The sequence below is a fragment of the Choloepus didactylus genome, chromosome 5 (genome assembly GCF_015220235.1).
Source record: "Choloepus didactylus isolate mChoDid1 chromosome 5, mChoDid1.pri, whole genome shotgun sequence".
NCBI lineage: Eukaryota > Metazoa > Chordata > Mammalia > Pilosa > Megalonychidae > Choloepus > Choloepus didactylus.
In genome coordinates, this window is record NC_051311.1 from 133,873,649 (window position 1) to 133,890,345 (window position 16,697).

Here is a 16,697-nt window from a genome sequence, read left to right on the forward strand (position 1 = left end):
CATAGTGGCTGGGAAAATAAGACAGTCAGACAGAAATGATTTGAACCACAGGGGACTGCTGAAGGTAATGGTCAAGAGAAGTTAGAGAAATGGTAAAGGTCCACAGGCCAAGGTTATTAGCAGGCCTTACTGAGAGTACGTTCAGTGGCCAGTGGCTTAATTCAGACAAAAGCCTAGAATAGAGTGGTTTTCTCTCCAACACAAAAGAGAAGCAGCAAATATCTTTTAAAAAGGAGCAACTTTTTAAAAATAGCTTTGCTGTGAGACTTCCACTCCTCATCAAGATGAAGAAACAGGAACCGGATTTATCCTCCTATCTGAAACAACTGAAAAACTGGATAAAATATATGAAATAATGGCATTTAAGACACTGGACTTTGGGCAACAAAGGACAGTGATCTCTTAGAGATGGGAAACAAATGAGGGGAGCTCTACAAAGGTCCTAGCTTACTACCTGAAGAAATGATCCAAGCTGTATACAAGAGGGAGGAACCAAAACAAAACTTTGGTGGCCTTGGTTGTGGAGCTAGAGAGCTTGGGGAAACCAGTCACCTAGAGTTTGCAGGTAGAGTACTGGATAGGAGGCAGCTGCACAGAGAGAGAACCCTGTAAATCTGCAGAGGGCCCCCCTCTAATATACAGTTACTTACTGATCAGATCATGCAAGGGCCCAAACTACCCAAGACAGGGAAAGGACCACAGAAAAGGATGAGAGAAAACTGCACTCAGTGCTCACAGGGGGCCAGGAAAAGTGTCAGCTGCCAAGGTGGAAAACTTCACAATTCAGGGGACATCAATTAAAGTAAGAGGAAGAATCTTGCCTCAGTAATGTGGAAAAATGAACCCTAGATTAAAACCAGCTCTTGTCCTACCTAACAAAACCTAAATACAAGATTCAAATGGATCAAACAGTTTCCACATTTTTAATTGTGTCCCAGAACAAAGCTCAAGAATATTTATAAGAATATATAAATATCTAACAAATAGCAAGGTAAAATTCACAATGTCTGTATCCTATAAAAAATTATTAAGATACAAATAAGGAAAATACAAGCCATAATACAGAGAAACATCAATCAATCAAAAGTAATCCAGAAATGACACAGATAATAGAATTAGTAGAAGCTAGAAAAAAATTGATCCTGTTAAGTAGAGACATGGAAGACACAAAAATATCCAAGTTGAACTTATGGAGATGAAAACTACATGGTCTTGGGTGCAAACTACACTGGATAGGATCAACAATAACTTCTTGTTGCAGAAGAGAAGATTAGTGACCTCAAAGACATAGCAATACAAACTATTCAAAGTAAAACACAAAGAGAAAAAAAAATAGAATTAAAAAACACCCAGAATATCCGTGAACTATAGGACTGTTGGACAATATTCTCCTATTGTATGACTTAGTCTTTCAGCTCCTTAGTATTATATCTACACAAAGACTAATAATGGTAGCTTTATTTGTAATAGCCCAAACTGGAAACAACCCAAAGTTCTTAAATGGATAAAAAAATTTGAGATTTATCCATACAATGGAATACTACCCAGCAATAAGAAGGAATGAAGTACTGATATATTCAACAACATGGGCAAATATAAAAATAATGATGCTGCATAAAAAAAAAAAAGGTATATATTACAGGATTATATACAATTCTAGAACATGCAAATGAATCTGTAATGACAGAAAGCAGATCAGTGGTTGCCTGGTGGGGGAAGGCCAGGAAAGGAAGAAGGGAGGGGGAAAGTACAAACTTTTGGAGATGATGGATGTATTCCCTGTCTTGATTGTGGTGATGGCTTCCCAGGTGTGTGTGTGTGTGTGTGTGTGTGTGTGTGTGTGTGTGGCAAAACTTATCAAATTGGACATTTGTACCTTATTGGATTTCAATCATAACCTTAATGAAATTGTTATAAGTAAATACATAGATAAGTAAATAAATAAATAAATAAATAAACAAGACTTTGAAACAAAGGAAAGAAAAGGTTCAGCAACTAGAAGGAGAAGCTGGGTTGAGCAACAGATGTTTTTGTTTTTCTGGGTCTTAGTTTTGCTTGGTTTCTTTTATGGTACAAATCCAAGCAAATTTTATGAGCTGAGGGAGGGAATAGGAAGCTCTAGGAAAAAGAGGAGGCAATCGATGGAGCAAGGTCTGAGAGAGAAGAGACGTAATGTTTGGAGCCAAAGATGAGGGGCTGCACTTTGGACTAAAGAGAAGGAGGGTAGCAGGTGTTCCCATACCTGTAGAGCACACCACTCTGCTTTTTTATTCTCCATTTGCTGAACCCTGGGAATCATTTCTTATTCTTGAATACCAGTGACATCACCCTAAGCTAAAATAATAAAATTTCTCCAGTTCTTCCCACTGAAGAGTGATGTCTGCGCAGAAGTAATTTCTCTCAAACTAAATGGCTCCTTTTAGGTCTAGGCTTAATTGATGTGAATCTATGATACACTCCAAAAATAAGATTATTTCATTGAAAAGTAGAAATATTTTGCTCTTTTACCACAGGTTCTTTCCCATGAGTGCCCCCTGAGCTCCACGGAGAGCCGTGATATTTGTGTTCCTGTCATGTTCTGTGTAATACGGAAAGGGAAGCAGTCGTCTAAGGGAAAGTGATTTGGGTCTTCAAAATTTATAATAGGATTGTATGTGTCTTTGTGTGTGTGTATTAGCGCTGCTAGCTGCATAGTAATTGATATTTAGTTCAATGCTGTCGAAACAAGATAAAAACAAAGTGGCAGTTAAATGGAATCCCTTGTTATGTTAGCATTGAAATAACTTGTAACTTAACGTTTTAATTTCCTAAGGTGCCATTTTTGTTAGGAACATTCAACCTTCTAGGAGTATTCATTCAGGAACTTTGAGACCATCATCTACTACATAAAATCCTGATCCTTTAAGAATAATTTCTGTGGCTTTTTTTTCATATTCATTCAACAGGTATAATGCAATGTGCAAATGAAGTTTGATCGTTTTTACCTGTTTTCATTTCTGTCATAACACATATTCTCATTCGATGTTAATTGAACATAATTAGGGTTATCCAGGCTCTAGCAAATAAAGGAGAATTTGTTGCTCATTTAACTACCGGCCACCTTTAGACCAAAATTTTTCTAGCTACTGCGCTTTCAGGGGTCCCCAGACGCTCGAAACGTGGCTCTTTTCAGCAAATCTAGGAAGTGAGTTTACTGTATTCCGCCTCTGGAGTTTTGAATTTCCACACCCCTGTGGGTCCTGATCCAGTTGGGCTCTCTGCGTTTGGGCGAGTACTTGGGAAAGGCTTCTCTTCCAGGAAAACAAGCTGGGGAAAGAGGCCGAAGCCACGGAGGCCGGTTCTCAGTCCCTTGGGGGGATGGCGTTTGGACCCTCTCGCTCAGCCGCCACTGACCTGCGTTAAATGCAGGAAAATCTGTGCGCCAAGTTGCTGCTTTCTTCCAAAAGCGCGGAGTTGTTCCCCGAGCCGCTGCCGCGCGGGTCCTGGAGATGCTCGGCTCAAGTAGAGGATTTGGGTATCCCTGTCCCAGTATCCAACGGGTTGGTGGTTCCTGGGACCACGACAATGATGACCTGGGCTGTGCCTTGCATCGCGGCCGTTGATCTCCGCAGGGTTAGACGGGCGTGAATGATTGCGGGGTTTGGGGCATCGCGGGCAGTCAGGGGTGTGAACTTTGGAGTTCAAGGAGCGCGAACTCGCTCGCACCGTGAGCATCCTCCCTTCCCTGGGCAGGGACTGGGGCGGGGGCGTTGGGGCATGAGTGGTTCGGAGAGCGAAGCTCGTGCGCCTGCCGCTCCAGCCCCCTCCCCCTGCTGCGCGTCGGAGGCGGGAAGCGGCGGGGTGGGAGTCACCAGAGCGTAATTGCCCAAGGCCCCTCCTGCTGCGGCGAGGGAGCACCATAAAAGCCCCGTTGCGACCCGCTCTCGACACCCGATCCGCCGGTCCGCATCCCTTGGAGAGGCGCGCCCGACAGCAGAGCACTCGCCATCCAGCCTACTCCCTACCACCTGCCCGCCAGCCACCGTGAGTGTCCACCGTCCCCCTGACCTGGAGCGGGAGCGTAGGGGGCGCCCATGCACTTGCCCCGGGCGTTCTGTCACCCTTCGCGGAGCCCTGGAGCCCTGGGAGAGTCGCGTGCCACTCCCCAGGCCCTGCGCACCCCCTGCACCCCCACACGCGCCAGCCCCTTTTGGCTGCTAAACTCAACTTGCTCCTTCGGGTCCCCGGGTCCCCTCTGATTGTCCATTCTCTCTTCTCCCGGGCTTTCCCGGGTAATCTTTTGGCGGAAATGAATGGAAAACACGGGACCCTCATCTCAGGGCTCGTGACGATTTTCTCGGGGGGTCGCCACCTAAATTACCAGAGAACGGTGCGTGGGAGGGAGGTTCCCCAGGCAACCTCTTGAATGAGGAATCTCGGGCATTCGGGATCCTGCAGGGATCATCGGGATCCGAACTGAGACTAGCTGTGCTGGGGAGCAATTCTCCCACCCCACCCCTCCACACCCCCATCTCCACCCAACCCCCCGCAAAGTTGCCACCCAAGGTAAGCTCAGCCTTCACTGTCGAGGTTCCTCCGTGTAGCTGGAGAGTCCAAAAGTAACAGAGATGAAAGTTTTATCCTCCGACATGGGTTTGGAGACGAGGGTTGGAAAATGATAATTCTTCAGCGCATCGGGAGGAACTTCTAGTTTTGTTTAAAAGTATCCAAACCGACGCCTCTAGCCGCGCGACTCTGCCCTTCAACTTGCGGTCAATTTGCACGGAGTTTTCTGGAGGAGCAGAGGGCCCGGCCAGGGCAGGTAGTGTCCTGAGCCGGCGGGGCGGAGCTCACCCCACGCTCGGGTTCCCTCTGCTGGACTAGGTCAAGGGCGCGGATTGGGGGTCGATGGAAGCAGCCCGAGGGACGTGCGGGGAAGTAATGGAGGGAGGTGCGGGCGTGAGACCTCTGCATTCCGAAGCCCCTCCCACTGCGCCTTCTGTGCCGGCAGATGCTGGGTTGCAAGCGACTGGGGCTGTCCCGACTGACCCTCGCCCTGTCCCTGCTGGCGTGCCTGGGCGCGCTGGCGGAAGCATACCCTTCCAAGCCGGACAACCCTGGTGAGGACGCGCCTGCGGAGGACATGGCCAGATATTACTCGGCCCTGAGGCACTACATCAACCTTATCACCAGGCAGAGGTGGGTGGACCCCACAGTACCCAACTCCCGGCGCACCCCACCTACACACCCGGAGACCCTGGGGATCCTAGGAGACCTGGGCCGTTTCTTTTTTCTCGCTGTATCCCAGGGACAGGACAGTATTGGACATAAACTGAGCATTCACTAAATGTGCGTGCAGAGCACTAGGTCCTGTACCTACAGTCTGCAACTACAATCATAAAATCGTGATCGCGTATCAGGTTCCCCAGACTGTGGCTGGCCATCTCCTTTCACCAGTCATCCCTGTGCCAATTTTGTTCTCAGAGTGTTTGGGGGCCTGTTTGGAAACCTGGATTGGAAAGCGCCCTGTGAAAAAGGAGAGGAAAATGCTGGAGGGAGGAGGGAGGTGGGTGTCTAGAAAACAAGACAAAACCAATCAACCCTATGATGTATGTATCTTTGAAAACTGGTTGCCAAAGGCACTGCCTCATTTTCCAAACTGCCCTGGGGGAATTGAAAGACAGGACTTGGGAAAAGAAAACAGAGCTATTTTCTTTTCTTCTGTACATTTTTTTTTTTTAATCTCTACCCCATGCTTGAAAATTCCAGTCCAAATAATGAGAGATTTAGTATGAAAACAGGTAATCTAAAATATAGAGACCAACCCGTTTACAGCAGGTGAATTCCGAAAAGAAAGAGTTCACTTGGTACTTTACTCTGAACCCCCCAGAAAGTCAAAACAAAATGCCACATTTTCATTCTCAACATTTAATAGGAAGAAAAAAATCCAAACTATTTTACAAATAATATATGATTTACCATTTTTTTCAAAATAGGTTCCTCTTACTTCTAAATCATATCTTATTTTAATGACTAAAATCAAATGACTTTAATAAGCTACAAAGGATGAGCCTTTTAAAAGAATTAATGTTATTTAACATGTTTTAATTGCTTTATAAAGCATTTTTTAAAACCATATTTCCACTGTTTACAAGTCAGGGAATAGTTGGAAAGTCTCCAAAAGGGGTGAATTTATAGTTTTAAAATAAAGTTTCTTTTAATTGTTTCATTAACAAGGGGTGTGACAACCTCAAGAGTTTTCAGTCCCAATTCATAGAGCATCAGAAATACATGAAAATGACAGAATTGAATAGTATTGACTTGTGATCCCTTGAAATCTGAAAATTTTAATTAGGGAAAAGCATGTTTTATATCCTTCCTAATCAAGTTCCCAGAAAGTTCATTGCTTCACATTCTCGTTTATGCTGTCATACAGATTGGGGGTGGGGGAGATTTAGGCAAATAGTAAATTTAAAAATAAAAATCACAGCTGCTATTTTTTTCTAGGAAAACCTTTGATTATTTCAGTTATAGTATAATATATAATAGAACTTATTTTTGCACAGATGATTATCATTTCCCTTGTATAAAGCTTTAGCATTTCAAAATGCTCTCCCAGGCATTATCTCATTTAGTTTTTCCCTCCAAGGTTTGAAGTAAGTATAATTATCTCTGTTTCACAGATCATGAAACTGACATTTTATGAAAGCTTTTTTAGGAGCAACGGAATTGGAGCCATCTTGTTGATTTTCCTTGGATGTTGTCACCATGATTAACAGTGTGATCTCCAACTTCTTTGATAAGAAAATAGAAGGGGAAAGGGACTTGAGTTTCTTGGGTAGGGATGGCATAGATGGGAACAAGCCATTCTTGAAGCAGAGCTTCCTGTGTAGAATGTGTTTACCCTGGGAGGAAATATTAGTCTGCGATTGCGTAAGGTACGGGCCTTCCTTTGTTTCTTCCAAGAAATTACCTGGTGGTTTGTTTATGTACAGGCCAGCAAGTGAAGGTTTGTCCTCAGAGATTTCTTGCTCTCTGTTTTCATAATTGACAAAATTTTATAACACACAAAATTACATCTCATCTAGCAGAAATGTGGGCTTACCTGTCTCATCTTCCATATAAATTTATGGAATTGCTTCTTAAAAAACATCAGAGGCTTATGTTCTGCACCCATCATCTCCATTCTCTACTCTCTTTACCTCCAACACAGACACCCACTCAAATGTGCTTGCCAAATATCCTTGGAGATGTATGTATCTTTGAAAATTAATGTTATTGTGTGAATATATGTTTTAATTTGGCATAAATGTTAGTCTGATATAGATATTATTTTCATAAATGTTAGTCTGTATAGATAGCATTATCTTTCTTTTTTCTATTCAGTTCCTGTTTTAAAACATATTCCTGTTTCTGTATAAACCTCTGGTTCATTGTTTCTGAAAACTGCATCTTTTTCTAGAGTGTGGACCTACCCCATTTTTTTTTTTTTTTTTGCTTATACAGTCTCAACTGGGGTTCTCAACTGGGACATTTGGCAATGCCTGAAGACACTTTTAGTTGTCACATCTGGAAGAGGTTGCTACTGGCATCTAGTGAATAGAGGACAGGATGCTGCTAAACATCCTGCAATGCACAGGACAGCCCCTACTAACAAACAATTATCCAGCCCAAAATGTCAATAGCACTGAGGTTGAGAAATGCTGCCCTAGATTATTGTTTCTCCACCATGGTTGCACATTAGAATCACCTGGGGAGCTTTCAAAATATACTGAACCTGGACTCCATTCCTGACTGATTAAACCAGAATTTCTGGAGGTGGGAGTGGGGCGTGATTTTTTTTTTTTAAACGCTTCCCAGGTGATTGTGATGTGCAGCCAGGTTTGAGAATCTGCCCTACAGGGACTCAATCTTTCAAGGCCAAAGCATAGTAGAGAAGAAGGAAGACACAGAGAAGGAAGAATAGTGAACAATGCTGTCCTGGATGCTACTTGTTTCAGGACTGTGCAAATCCTCCCTTGCAGGTGTAGCTCCTTTACTGGTAAATCACAGAAAATATTTGCCACTTCTTTCCTTCATGGAGCATAATGTAGATAAATGAGTTAAGCTGGTTGGTCCAGAGTTTTGGTATTAATAAAATCAAGGATGGACAGAATATGAGCCTCAGTATAAGCAGCAGTCCACAGTCTGATACCACAACCCCAGAATTCTTGGAAGAAATCTTACAAATGATGGGGCACCCGGGGGGCACAGAGTTTGATTTGTTTTTGCTTCCCTTGAGTCTTAGCAGAGGAGCAATAATAGGAAAATCTTTATGAAAATTTTAGATTTAACTGTGCTCATTAGGCAGTTATTGGCTATCTTCTGTCAGTTTTGTCCAGCTGTTTTACCTATTAGTTAATCATTTCATGCCAAGGCTAGTTTTTCATCTGTGAAGAAAATGCTGCTGAGAAAGGGAAAATAAGCCTCTTCAAAAATGCAGTTTGGTGTAGACTTGTCAAAATCTTTTGCTGAGAGAGAGAGGAAGAGATGCTGGAAAACTCACTCACCTGGAGCAGGTAGTACACACTACCCTCAGCAGGTAAACATAACTTTGCATTCATTTATTGTCATATCTATATCCTGCTACAGGAGAAAAAGGCCAAGAACATTTCTATGGACCAGTAGGATTCTGGTATCAGACTGTAGACTGCTGCTTATACTGAGGCTTATATTCTGTCCATCCTTGATTTTATTAAGTAGGATTCTTTCCTATTTATAGAGCAAGCAGGTTAAAATCACAGCATCAGGGAGGCTCTTAGCTGCTGTTACCCCAAATTAAAATGAGAAATATAGGACACAGGACCTATTGCTAGCTGTAGGAATGGGTACATTACAGCAGCAGTAACTTGCGTTTGCGTATCACTTTGTCACTTTCAAAGCATTGTGACACACATTTCTCATTGGGTTTTCACAAAGACTCTGATTATGATTTTAGTTTTACAAATGAGGAAGCTAAGATTCAAAGACATTAGTGGGTCTAAGAATATCAGTATGCTGATTTCTTTTCTAGTGATGTTTCTAAAATGTTTCTAAAATGTCTTTGTGGAGATTTAAACTGCTCTGTGTCAGCAGAACTATAGCCAACTAACTAACTATGGAAAAATTTTAAATCATACTCTGATGTAGTTTTATTTCCTGTCAACTAGTTATAAAATTATATCTATATATGTATTGTTTGTAATAGTATGAAAAGGAAAGAATTTATTAGGCATCTTGGTTGAGTTTAAACAATCTGTTAAACTATTTATAAAATATTTAAGCAAATGCCTTTTTTAAACTATAATCCAATTAAAATCATGTTTATGGCAATGCTTCTGCTAATGTACATTTCATACACCTAGTAAATTACTTGTTAGCAGATGATCATCTGAAAATAATTTTTAGGTTTAATACCCCAAATGTGAAACTCTCTTCTTTTTTTTCCTAAAGGTTTCTTTTTTTTATGACTATTGCAAACTTCTTTAAAAATACTGTTTTTTTTTTAAAGATATGGAAAACGATCTAGCCCTGAGACACTGATTTCAGACCTCTTGATGCGAGAGAGCACAGACAACGTTCCCAGAACTAGGTATGAGGAGGCTTGTGATGGGGACATTGTTGCAGAACCTGAGGTGCCCAGGGGAGGGAAATCAGAGAACTCTGCATTGGGGAAGCTTTGGAATAGTTCAGGATTGGGTGGGATTTGGGCCACCAGAAATTGGATGGGAGAATGGGGTGGGGGAGACCTTTCTTCACATGAATTCATTTATGAATCTCTAAACTTCTGTGGGGTAATATTTTCAAGTCCAAGTTATTTGGTGCTCCTTTGAAACTTTCAAATGTGTGTAACTTTTTCTGCAGAAATTACTCTATATCCCATTTCCAACTTTGGGGGGGCTTAGAGTAATCCCCAACTCTAAATGGAAATGACCCGTCATCCAGCTTTGGCTGGCATATTCTTTGGTTTTATACTCTATACCGAGTGTCTAGACTTCAATAAAATGTCCCTGATGGATCTTATTCCAGTACCCCTGTCTTTACATGAAACTGTAGATAAATCACAGGGTGTTCTTGTTTACTTTTTTGACTTATATTTTAGCTCAGTTGATGTCACAGAACAATTCACTGCATTCAGTGAATGAATTTTGAATGAAGTATCATTCCAGCAGCCTGTCTATGGCCTTGGGATTTTCTTGGAGTGTGGATCTGTCTTGGGAAGAGGTGTCCTCCAATATCTCCTGTGTCAAATGCTAGGATTCTCTGGTGCCTCCTTAACAAGCAGGACTGCTGAAAGAGCTGGGCCCCTCCGCTTTCATAACCCCCTGGCTCTTCTGCACTCGCCCTCCTACTTCTACCCCCAGGAAGGCCACCCATTTCTATGGTAGTTTGTCTGGCTTACACAAATCCAAAGCTTGACAACATCAAGAACCAAGTCCCCCAGAAGAGGTCACTAGAACTCTTGCTCAGTGTCTTGCTTCTTTGGGGTCCAGACAACTCCTGGGACCTTCTGAGCCAACTGTTTTCCCTCCCAACCTCCCTCAGTTCTCTGGGGAGATGGCCAACCAGCCAGCGGGACGGGGCTAGTACGGAGTTGTCAGGTTGGTTTTCCCTGAGGGAAACTCTGATTTGGACTGGAATAAAACTCCAGTGCTCTTGTCCCTAGAGGTACCAGCCCAGATTTAAACAGCAAATGCTCACAGATCAAAGTGCAAGGAAAGCAGGTGGAAAATTCATGTGGGTTTTTTAAAAAAAAAATACTAAATGATAAATGCCTTTTCATGTTTGATTGACATATATGGGATATTAGCCACATAAAAAGTTTAGATTACGGTACGTCTACTCACTGTTAGGAAAATGACAATCTAGACCCACTTAGAACCTTGCTGGGTTTTGTTCTAAGGCTTTAAATCACACAGTTAGTGCATGAAATAAAGTTTATTGCACCTTGATTGACAGCCTCAATCATGCAGTTAGGAGACAAAACTTGACAGCCTTGAAGTTGCCTGTGAATGCTATTTTATTTAAAATGGTCCTTTCAAGTCTCATAAACAGTATCTTACTACATAAAAAGACTTGCTGGGAAACAAGGGAGCATATTCAAAGAGTTGAGTAACAATAACTTTCTTGTTACAGTTTTGTGTGATTTCTGTACTTCTGCTCTTTAGAAATTTTGCAGAGTTCTTCAGCTTCTTTGATATATACAGAGCCTTTTAAACACTTCCTCTGAGATTTGCCTGAGATTCCCATTAACATGCGTGAAAACTACTCAGCTGCACCTTTGCACATTATGCCACGTTCTGATATTCTACAGGGCCTCCTATTTAGAATGCCAACAGGACCCTTCTCAGTAGTTTCTGATCTTCTTTTAGTTTCAGAACAGAATATCTCACTCTTACTAGCTTCCTAGGAAGTGGGGAAGCTTCCTTACATACTTTGCTTCTTATATCTTACAGGCTTGAAGACCCTTCTGTGTGGTGATGGGAGGTGAAACTTGCTCTCCAGTCTCTTCCTATTTTTCAACCCATATTTCATCCTGTACAACTAGAGTCTGCCCGTCCTACCAAGGCATGTACCCCTGTGCTGAACTTGGCAGTGTTCTCCTTTGTAATCTGTTTAAATAAAGTATCATGCATTCAAAAGTGTTTCCTCCTCAATGAAAACTCTGTTATCACTATACTGAGAATTATTTTAAATTATTCATTAAATTATAATCTCCCCCAAAGTTGCAGATTCAGGGTTCAATTCATCAATATTAAAGCAATTGCTGTGGAAGATATAAAGATATGATTATTTATCGTAACCATGACTCAGAGTTCTGTGTGGGGATGGGTGGGGGTGGGTGTGTTTGTAAGATATAAAAGTATTTGAAAACAAACAAGGAATGCTTATTTGGGGAAATTTTCTGAACTTCTCCCCATTTCACATGGAATCTTTGTTGACCTTATTAACCTGTGTCAGCAAAAGAGATTGCTCTTTAATAGAATTTTCTGTGAAATGTTGTATATTCTGCTCTGTCCAATATAGTAGCCACTAGCCACATGTGTCTTCTCAGCATGTGAAATGTGGCTACTGCAAATAAGGAGCTGAATTTTTTATTTTATTTAAATAGCCACATGTGACTAGTGGCTGCTGTATCTAACAACACGGGTCTGCACATCTACCCAGGACTCTTCACTCAGGATTTGAGTCATAAACAGAAATACACCAAGTACCTTTTCACACAGCATGGGGCATCTTAATTAATTTAGTTAAAAGTTATTAAACTTCCCCATCTTTCAAGTACCTATTTACATAAAGGTAGTTTAAAATAGATGTTACTAGATTCTTCCATATAAACTCTAAATCAAAGAAAATGGGTCTCAAGCCATATGGGTACGTTCAATCATATGCATAGCATTTTTGATGTGAAATCTAAATCTGCACACACACACACACACACACACACACACACAAACCATGAATAACAAGAAACATCATGGCTTAGGGAATTTTATAGTACATAAAATATTTTCCGTATAAAAGAAATTCTAATATTTCTTTAGTCAATGAAGTCAATGGTGCTACAAAATGTAATTCACTTTAGTGAAACTAAAATAAAACTGTTAAGCCACTTCCCTAAAATTCCCTTTATTTTTGTTTCTTTGTGCTTTGAACTAAACCGCTATATGTAAAGTGTTTTTTTAAAATCTTATAAAGTTGAATGAGTCTCAATTGATTACCATACAATGTAAAAGTTTTTCATTAATCTGGTATATTTGGAGATTTCTTTTTAAAATTAGTTTTAAACAAAGAGAATTGTTTCAAAGGTCAATTTGGTAGCTCAGACATGGTAAACATTCACCACCTGTGATGGTTGGGTTCATGCAGCAACTTGGCCAGGTGATGGTACCCAGGTGTCTGGTCAACCAAGCACTGGCCTAACGTTACTGCAAGGACATTTGTGGCTGGTTAATAAACCAGAAGGCTGGTTTATTAAATCATCAGTCAGTTGACTGCACCTGTGACTGATTATATCAACAAAGGGCGTATCTGCCACAATGAGAGAATGCAATGAGCTGGATTTAATCCAATCAGCTGATGACTTTTAAGGGAGAAAGAGAGGACCTTCACTTCTTCTTCAGCTAGCCAGTGTCTCCTGAGGAGTTCATCAAACACCTTCATTGGAGTTGCCTGTTCGCTGCCTACCCTACAGAATTTGGACTCATGCATCTCCACAGTTGTGTGACTCACTTTTATAAAATCTTATATTTACAGATATCTCTGTTGGTTCTTTTTCCCTAGAGAATCTTAACTAATACACCATTGTATACACAACTCTTGATTATACTGAGTAAATAGGAATAATGTATATGAATCATTGAAAGATAACCCAGGAATTTCATTTTAAAAAAGAATGTAAACTCTTATGCCACCAAACCTAAACACCTGAAGACCTAAACATTAGACAGCTTGCGTTTTGCTTGTAATCCAACCCTGTGCTCTCTGCCTCTTCACTTCACCGTACTGGAAAGAGGACTGAGTTTCCACACCTTGTGAGCTCTGGGGTCCTGAGTCAGTGGATCCCAAGCTCTCTGATGTTAAAGTTCACTAAACTTCTGAGTGCTCACCTATGAAGTGGGGATAATAATTCTTGCCCAACTTTCCATATATGCCTATACTGGGATCAAAGTCAAGTTAAGATAACATTACAAGTAAGTAACAAAAGAGAGAGAGATAAGGATGAAGTTTGTGAGGATTCTAAGTCTTCAATAAACAAGAATCAGTTTTTAAAAATACAGTGTTGGGGAGGCGGGGCAAGATGGCAGACTGGTGAGCTGTATGTTTTAGTTACTCCTCCAGGAAAGTAGGTAGAAAGCCAGGAACTGCGTGGACTGGACACCACAGAGCAATCTGACTTTGGGCATACTTCATACAACACTCATGAAAACGTGGAACTGCTGAGATCAGCGAAATCTGTAAGCTTTTGCGGCCAGGGGACCCGCGCCCCTCCCTGCCAGGCTCAGTCCCGTGGGAGGAGGGGCTGTCAGCTCCAGGAAGGAGAAGGGAGAACTGCAGTGGCAGCCCTTATCGGAAACTCATTCTACTGATCCAAACTCCATCCATAGATAGACTGAGACCAGACACCAGAGAATCTGAGAGCAGCCAGCCCAGCAGAGAGGAGACAGGCATAGAAAAAAAACAACACGAAAAACTCCAAAATAAAAGCGGAGGATTTTTGGAGTTCTGGTGAACATAGAAAGGGGAAGGGCCCTGAGGCGCATATGCAAATCCCGAAGAAAAGCTGATCTCTCTGCCCTGTGGACCTTTCCTTAATGGCCCTGGTTGCTTTGTCTCTTAGCATTTCAATAACCCATTAGATCTCTGAGGAGGGCCCTTTTTTTTAATCCTTTTTTCTTTTTCTAAAACAATTACTCTAAGAAGCCCAATACAGAAAGCTTCAAAGACTTGCAATTTGGGCAGGTCAAGTCAAGAGCAGAACTAGGAGAGCTCTGAGACAAAACGCAATAATCCAGTGGCTGAGAAAATTCACTAAACACCACAACTTCCCAAGAAACGGGGGGTGTCCGCTCGCAGCCATCATCCTGGTGGACAGGAAGCACTCCTGCCCATCGCCAGCCCCGTGGCCCGGAGCTGCCCCAGGCGGCCCAGTGTGATGGAGGTGCTTCAAATGACAGGCACACACCACAAAACTGGGCGTGGACATTAGCCTTCCCTGCAACCTCAGCTGATTGTCCCAGAGTTGGGAAGGTAGAGCAGTGTGACTTAACAAAGCCCCATTCAGCCATCATTTCAGCAGACTGGGAGCCTCCCTACACAGCCCAGCAGCCCAGAACTGCCCTGGGGGGACGGCACTCACCTGTGACATAGCACAGTCATCCCTCAACAGAGGACCCGGGGTGCACGGCCTGGAAGAGGGGCCCACTTGCAAGTCTCAGGAGCCATACGCCAATACCAAGGACTTGTGGGTCAGTGGCAGAGACAAACTGTGGCAGGACTGAACTGAAGGACTAGACTATTGCAGCAGCTTTAAAACTCTAGGATCACCAGGGAGATTTGATTGTTAGAGCCCCCCCCCCTCTCTGACTGCCCAGAAACACGCCCCATATACAGGGCAGGCAACACCAACTACACACTCAAGCTTGGTACACCAATTGGACCCCACAAGACTCACTCCCCCACTCACCAAAAAGGCTAAGCAGGGGAGAACTGGCTTGTGGAGAACAGGTGGCTTGTGGACGCCACCTGCTGGTTAGTTAGAGAAAGTGTACTCCACGAAGCTGTAGATCTGATAAATTAGAGATAAGGACTTCAATTGGTCTACAAATCCTAAAAGAACCCTATCAAATTCAGCAAATGCCACGAGGCCAAAAACAACAGAAAATTATAAAGCATATGAAAAAACTAGACGATATGGATAACCCAAGCCCAAGCACCCAAATCAAAAGATCAGAAGAGACACAGCACCTAGAGCAGCTACTCAAAGAACTAAAGATGAACAATGAGACCATAGTACGGGAGACAAAGGAAATCAAGAAGACCCTAGAAGAGCATAAAGAAGACATTGCAAGACTAAATAAAAAAATGGATGATCTTATGGAAATTAAAGAAACTGTTGACCAAATTAAAAAGATTCTGGACACTCATAGTACAAGACTAGAGGAAGTTGAACAACGAATCAATGACCTGGAAGATGACAGAATGGAAAATGAAAGCATAAAAGAAAGAATGGGGAAAAAAATTGAAAAAATCGAAATGGACCTCAGGGATATGATAGATAATATGAAACGTCCAAATATAAGACTCATGGTGTCCCAGAAGGGGAAGAAAAGGGTAAAGGTCTAGGAAGAGTATTCAAAGAAATTGTTGGGGAAAACTTCCCAAATCTTCTAAACAACATAAATACACAAATCATAAATGCTCAGCGAACCCCAAATAGAATAAATCCAAATAAACCCACTCTGAGACATATACTGATCACACTGTCAAACACAGAAGAGAAGGAGCAAGTTCTGAAAGCAGCAAGAGAAAAGCAATTCACCACATACAAAGGAAACAGCATAAGACTAAGTAGTGACTACTCAGCAGCCACCATGGACGCGAGAAGGCAGTGGCACGATATATTTAAAATTCTGAGTGAGAAAAATTTCCAGCCAAGAATACTTTATCCAGCAAAGCTCTCCTTCAAATTTGAGGGAGAGCTTAAATTTTTCACAGACAAACAAATGCTGAGAGAATTTGCTAACAAGAGACCTGCCCTACTGGAGATACTCAAGGGAGCCCTACAGACAGAGAAACAAAGAAAGGACAGAGAGACTTGGAGAAAGGTTCAGAACTAAAGAGATTCGGTATGGGTACAATAAAGGATATTAATAGATAGAGGGGAAAAATATGACAAACATAAACCAAAGGATAAGATGGCTGATTCAAGAAATGCCTTCACGGTTATAACGTTGAATGTAAATGGATTAAACTCCCCAATTAAAAGATATAGATTCGCAGAATGGATCAAAAAAAATGAACCATCAATATGTTGCATACAAGAGACTCATCTTAGACACAGGGACACAAAGAAACTGAAAGTGAAAGGATGGAAAAAAATATTTCATGCAAGCTACAGCCAAAAGAAAGCAGGTGTAGCAAGATTAATCTCAGATAAAATAGACTTCAAATGCAGGGATGTTTTGAGAGACAAAGAA

The 16,697-nt window shown here is 41.9% G+C and overlaps 1 protein-coding gene across 1 annotated transcript; it reads left to right on the forward strand.

Moving 5' to 3' along the window:
• The first annotated feature begins 3,867 nt into the window (after window positions 1-3,867).
• On the forward strand, window positions 3,868-11,642 carry NPY (neuropeptide Y). Its single transcript, XM_037836910.1, has 4 exons — window positions 3,868-4,023; window positions 4,991-5,178; window positions 9,509-9,589; window positions 11,454-11,642. Exons 2-4 carry the CDS (start codon window positions 4,991-4,993, stop codon window positions 11,476-11,478), a joined length of 294 nt encoding a protein of 97 aa, XP_037692838.1. The 5' UTR covers window positions 3,868-4,023; the 3' UTR covers window positions 11,479-11,642.
• Window positions 11,643-16,697: the final 5,055 nt, after the last annotated feature.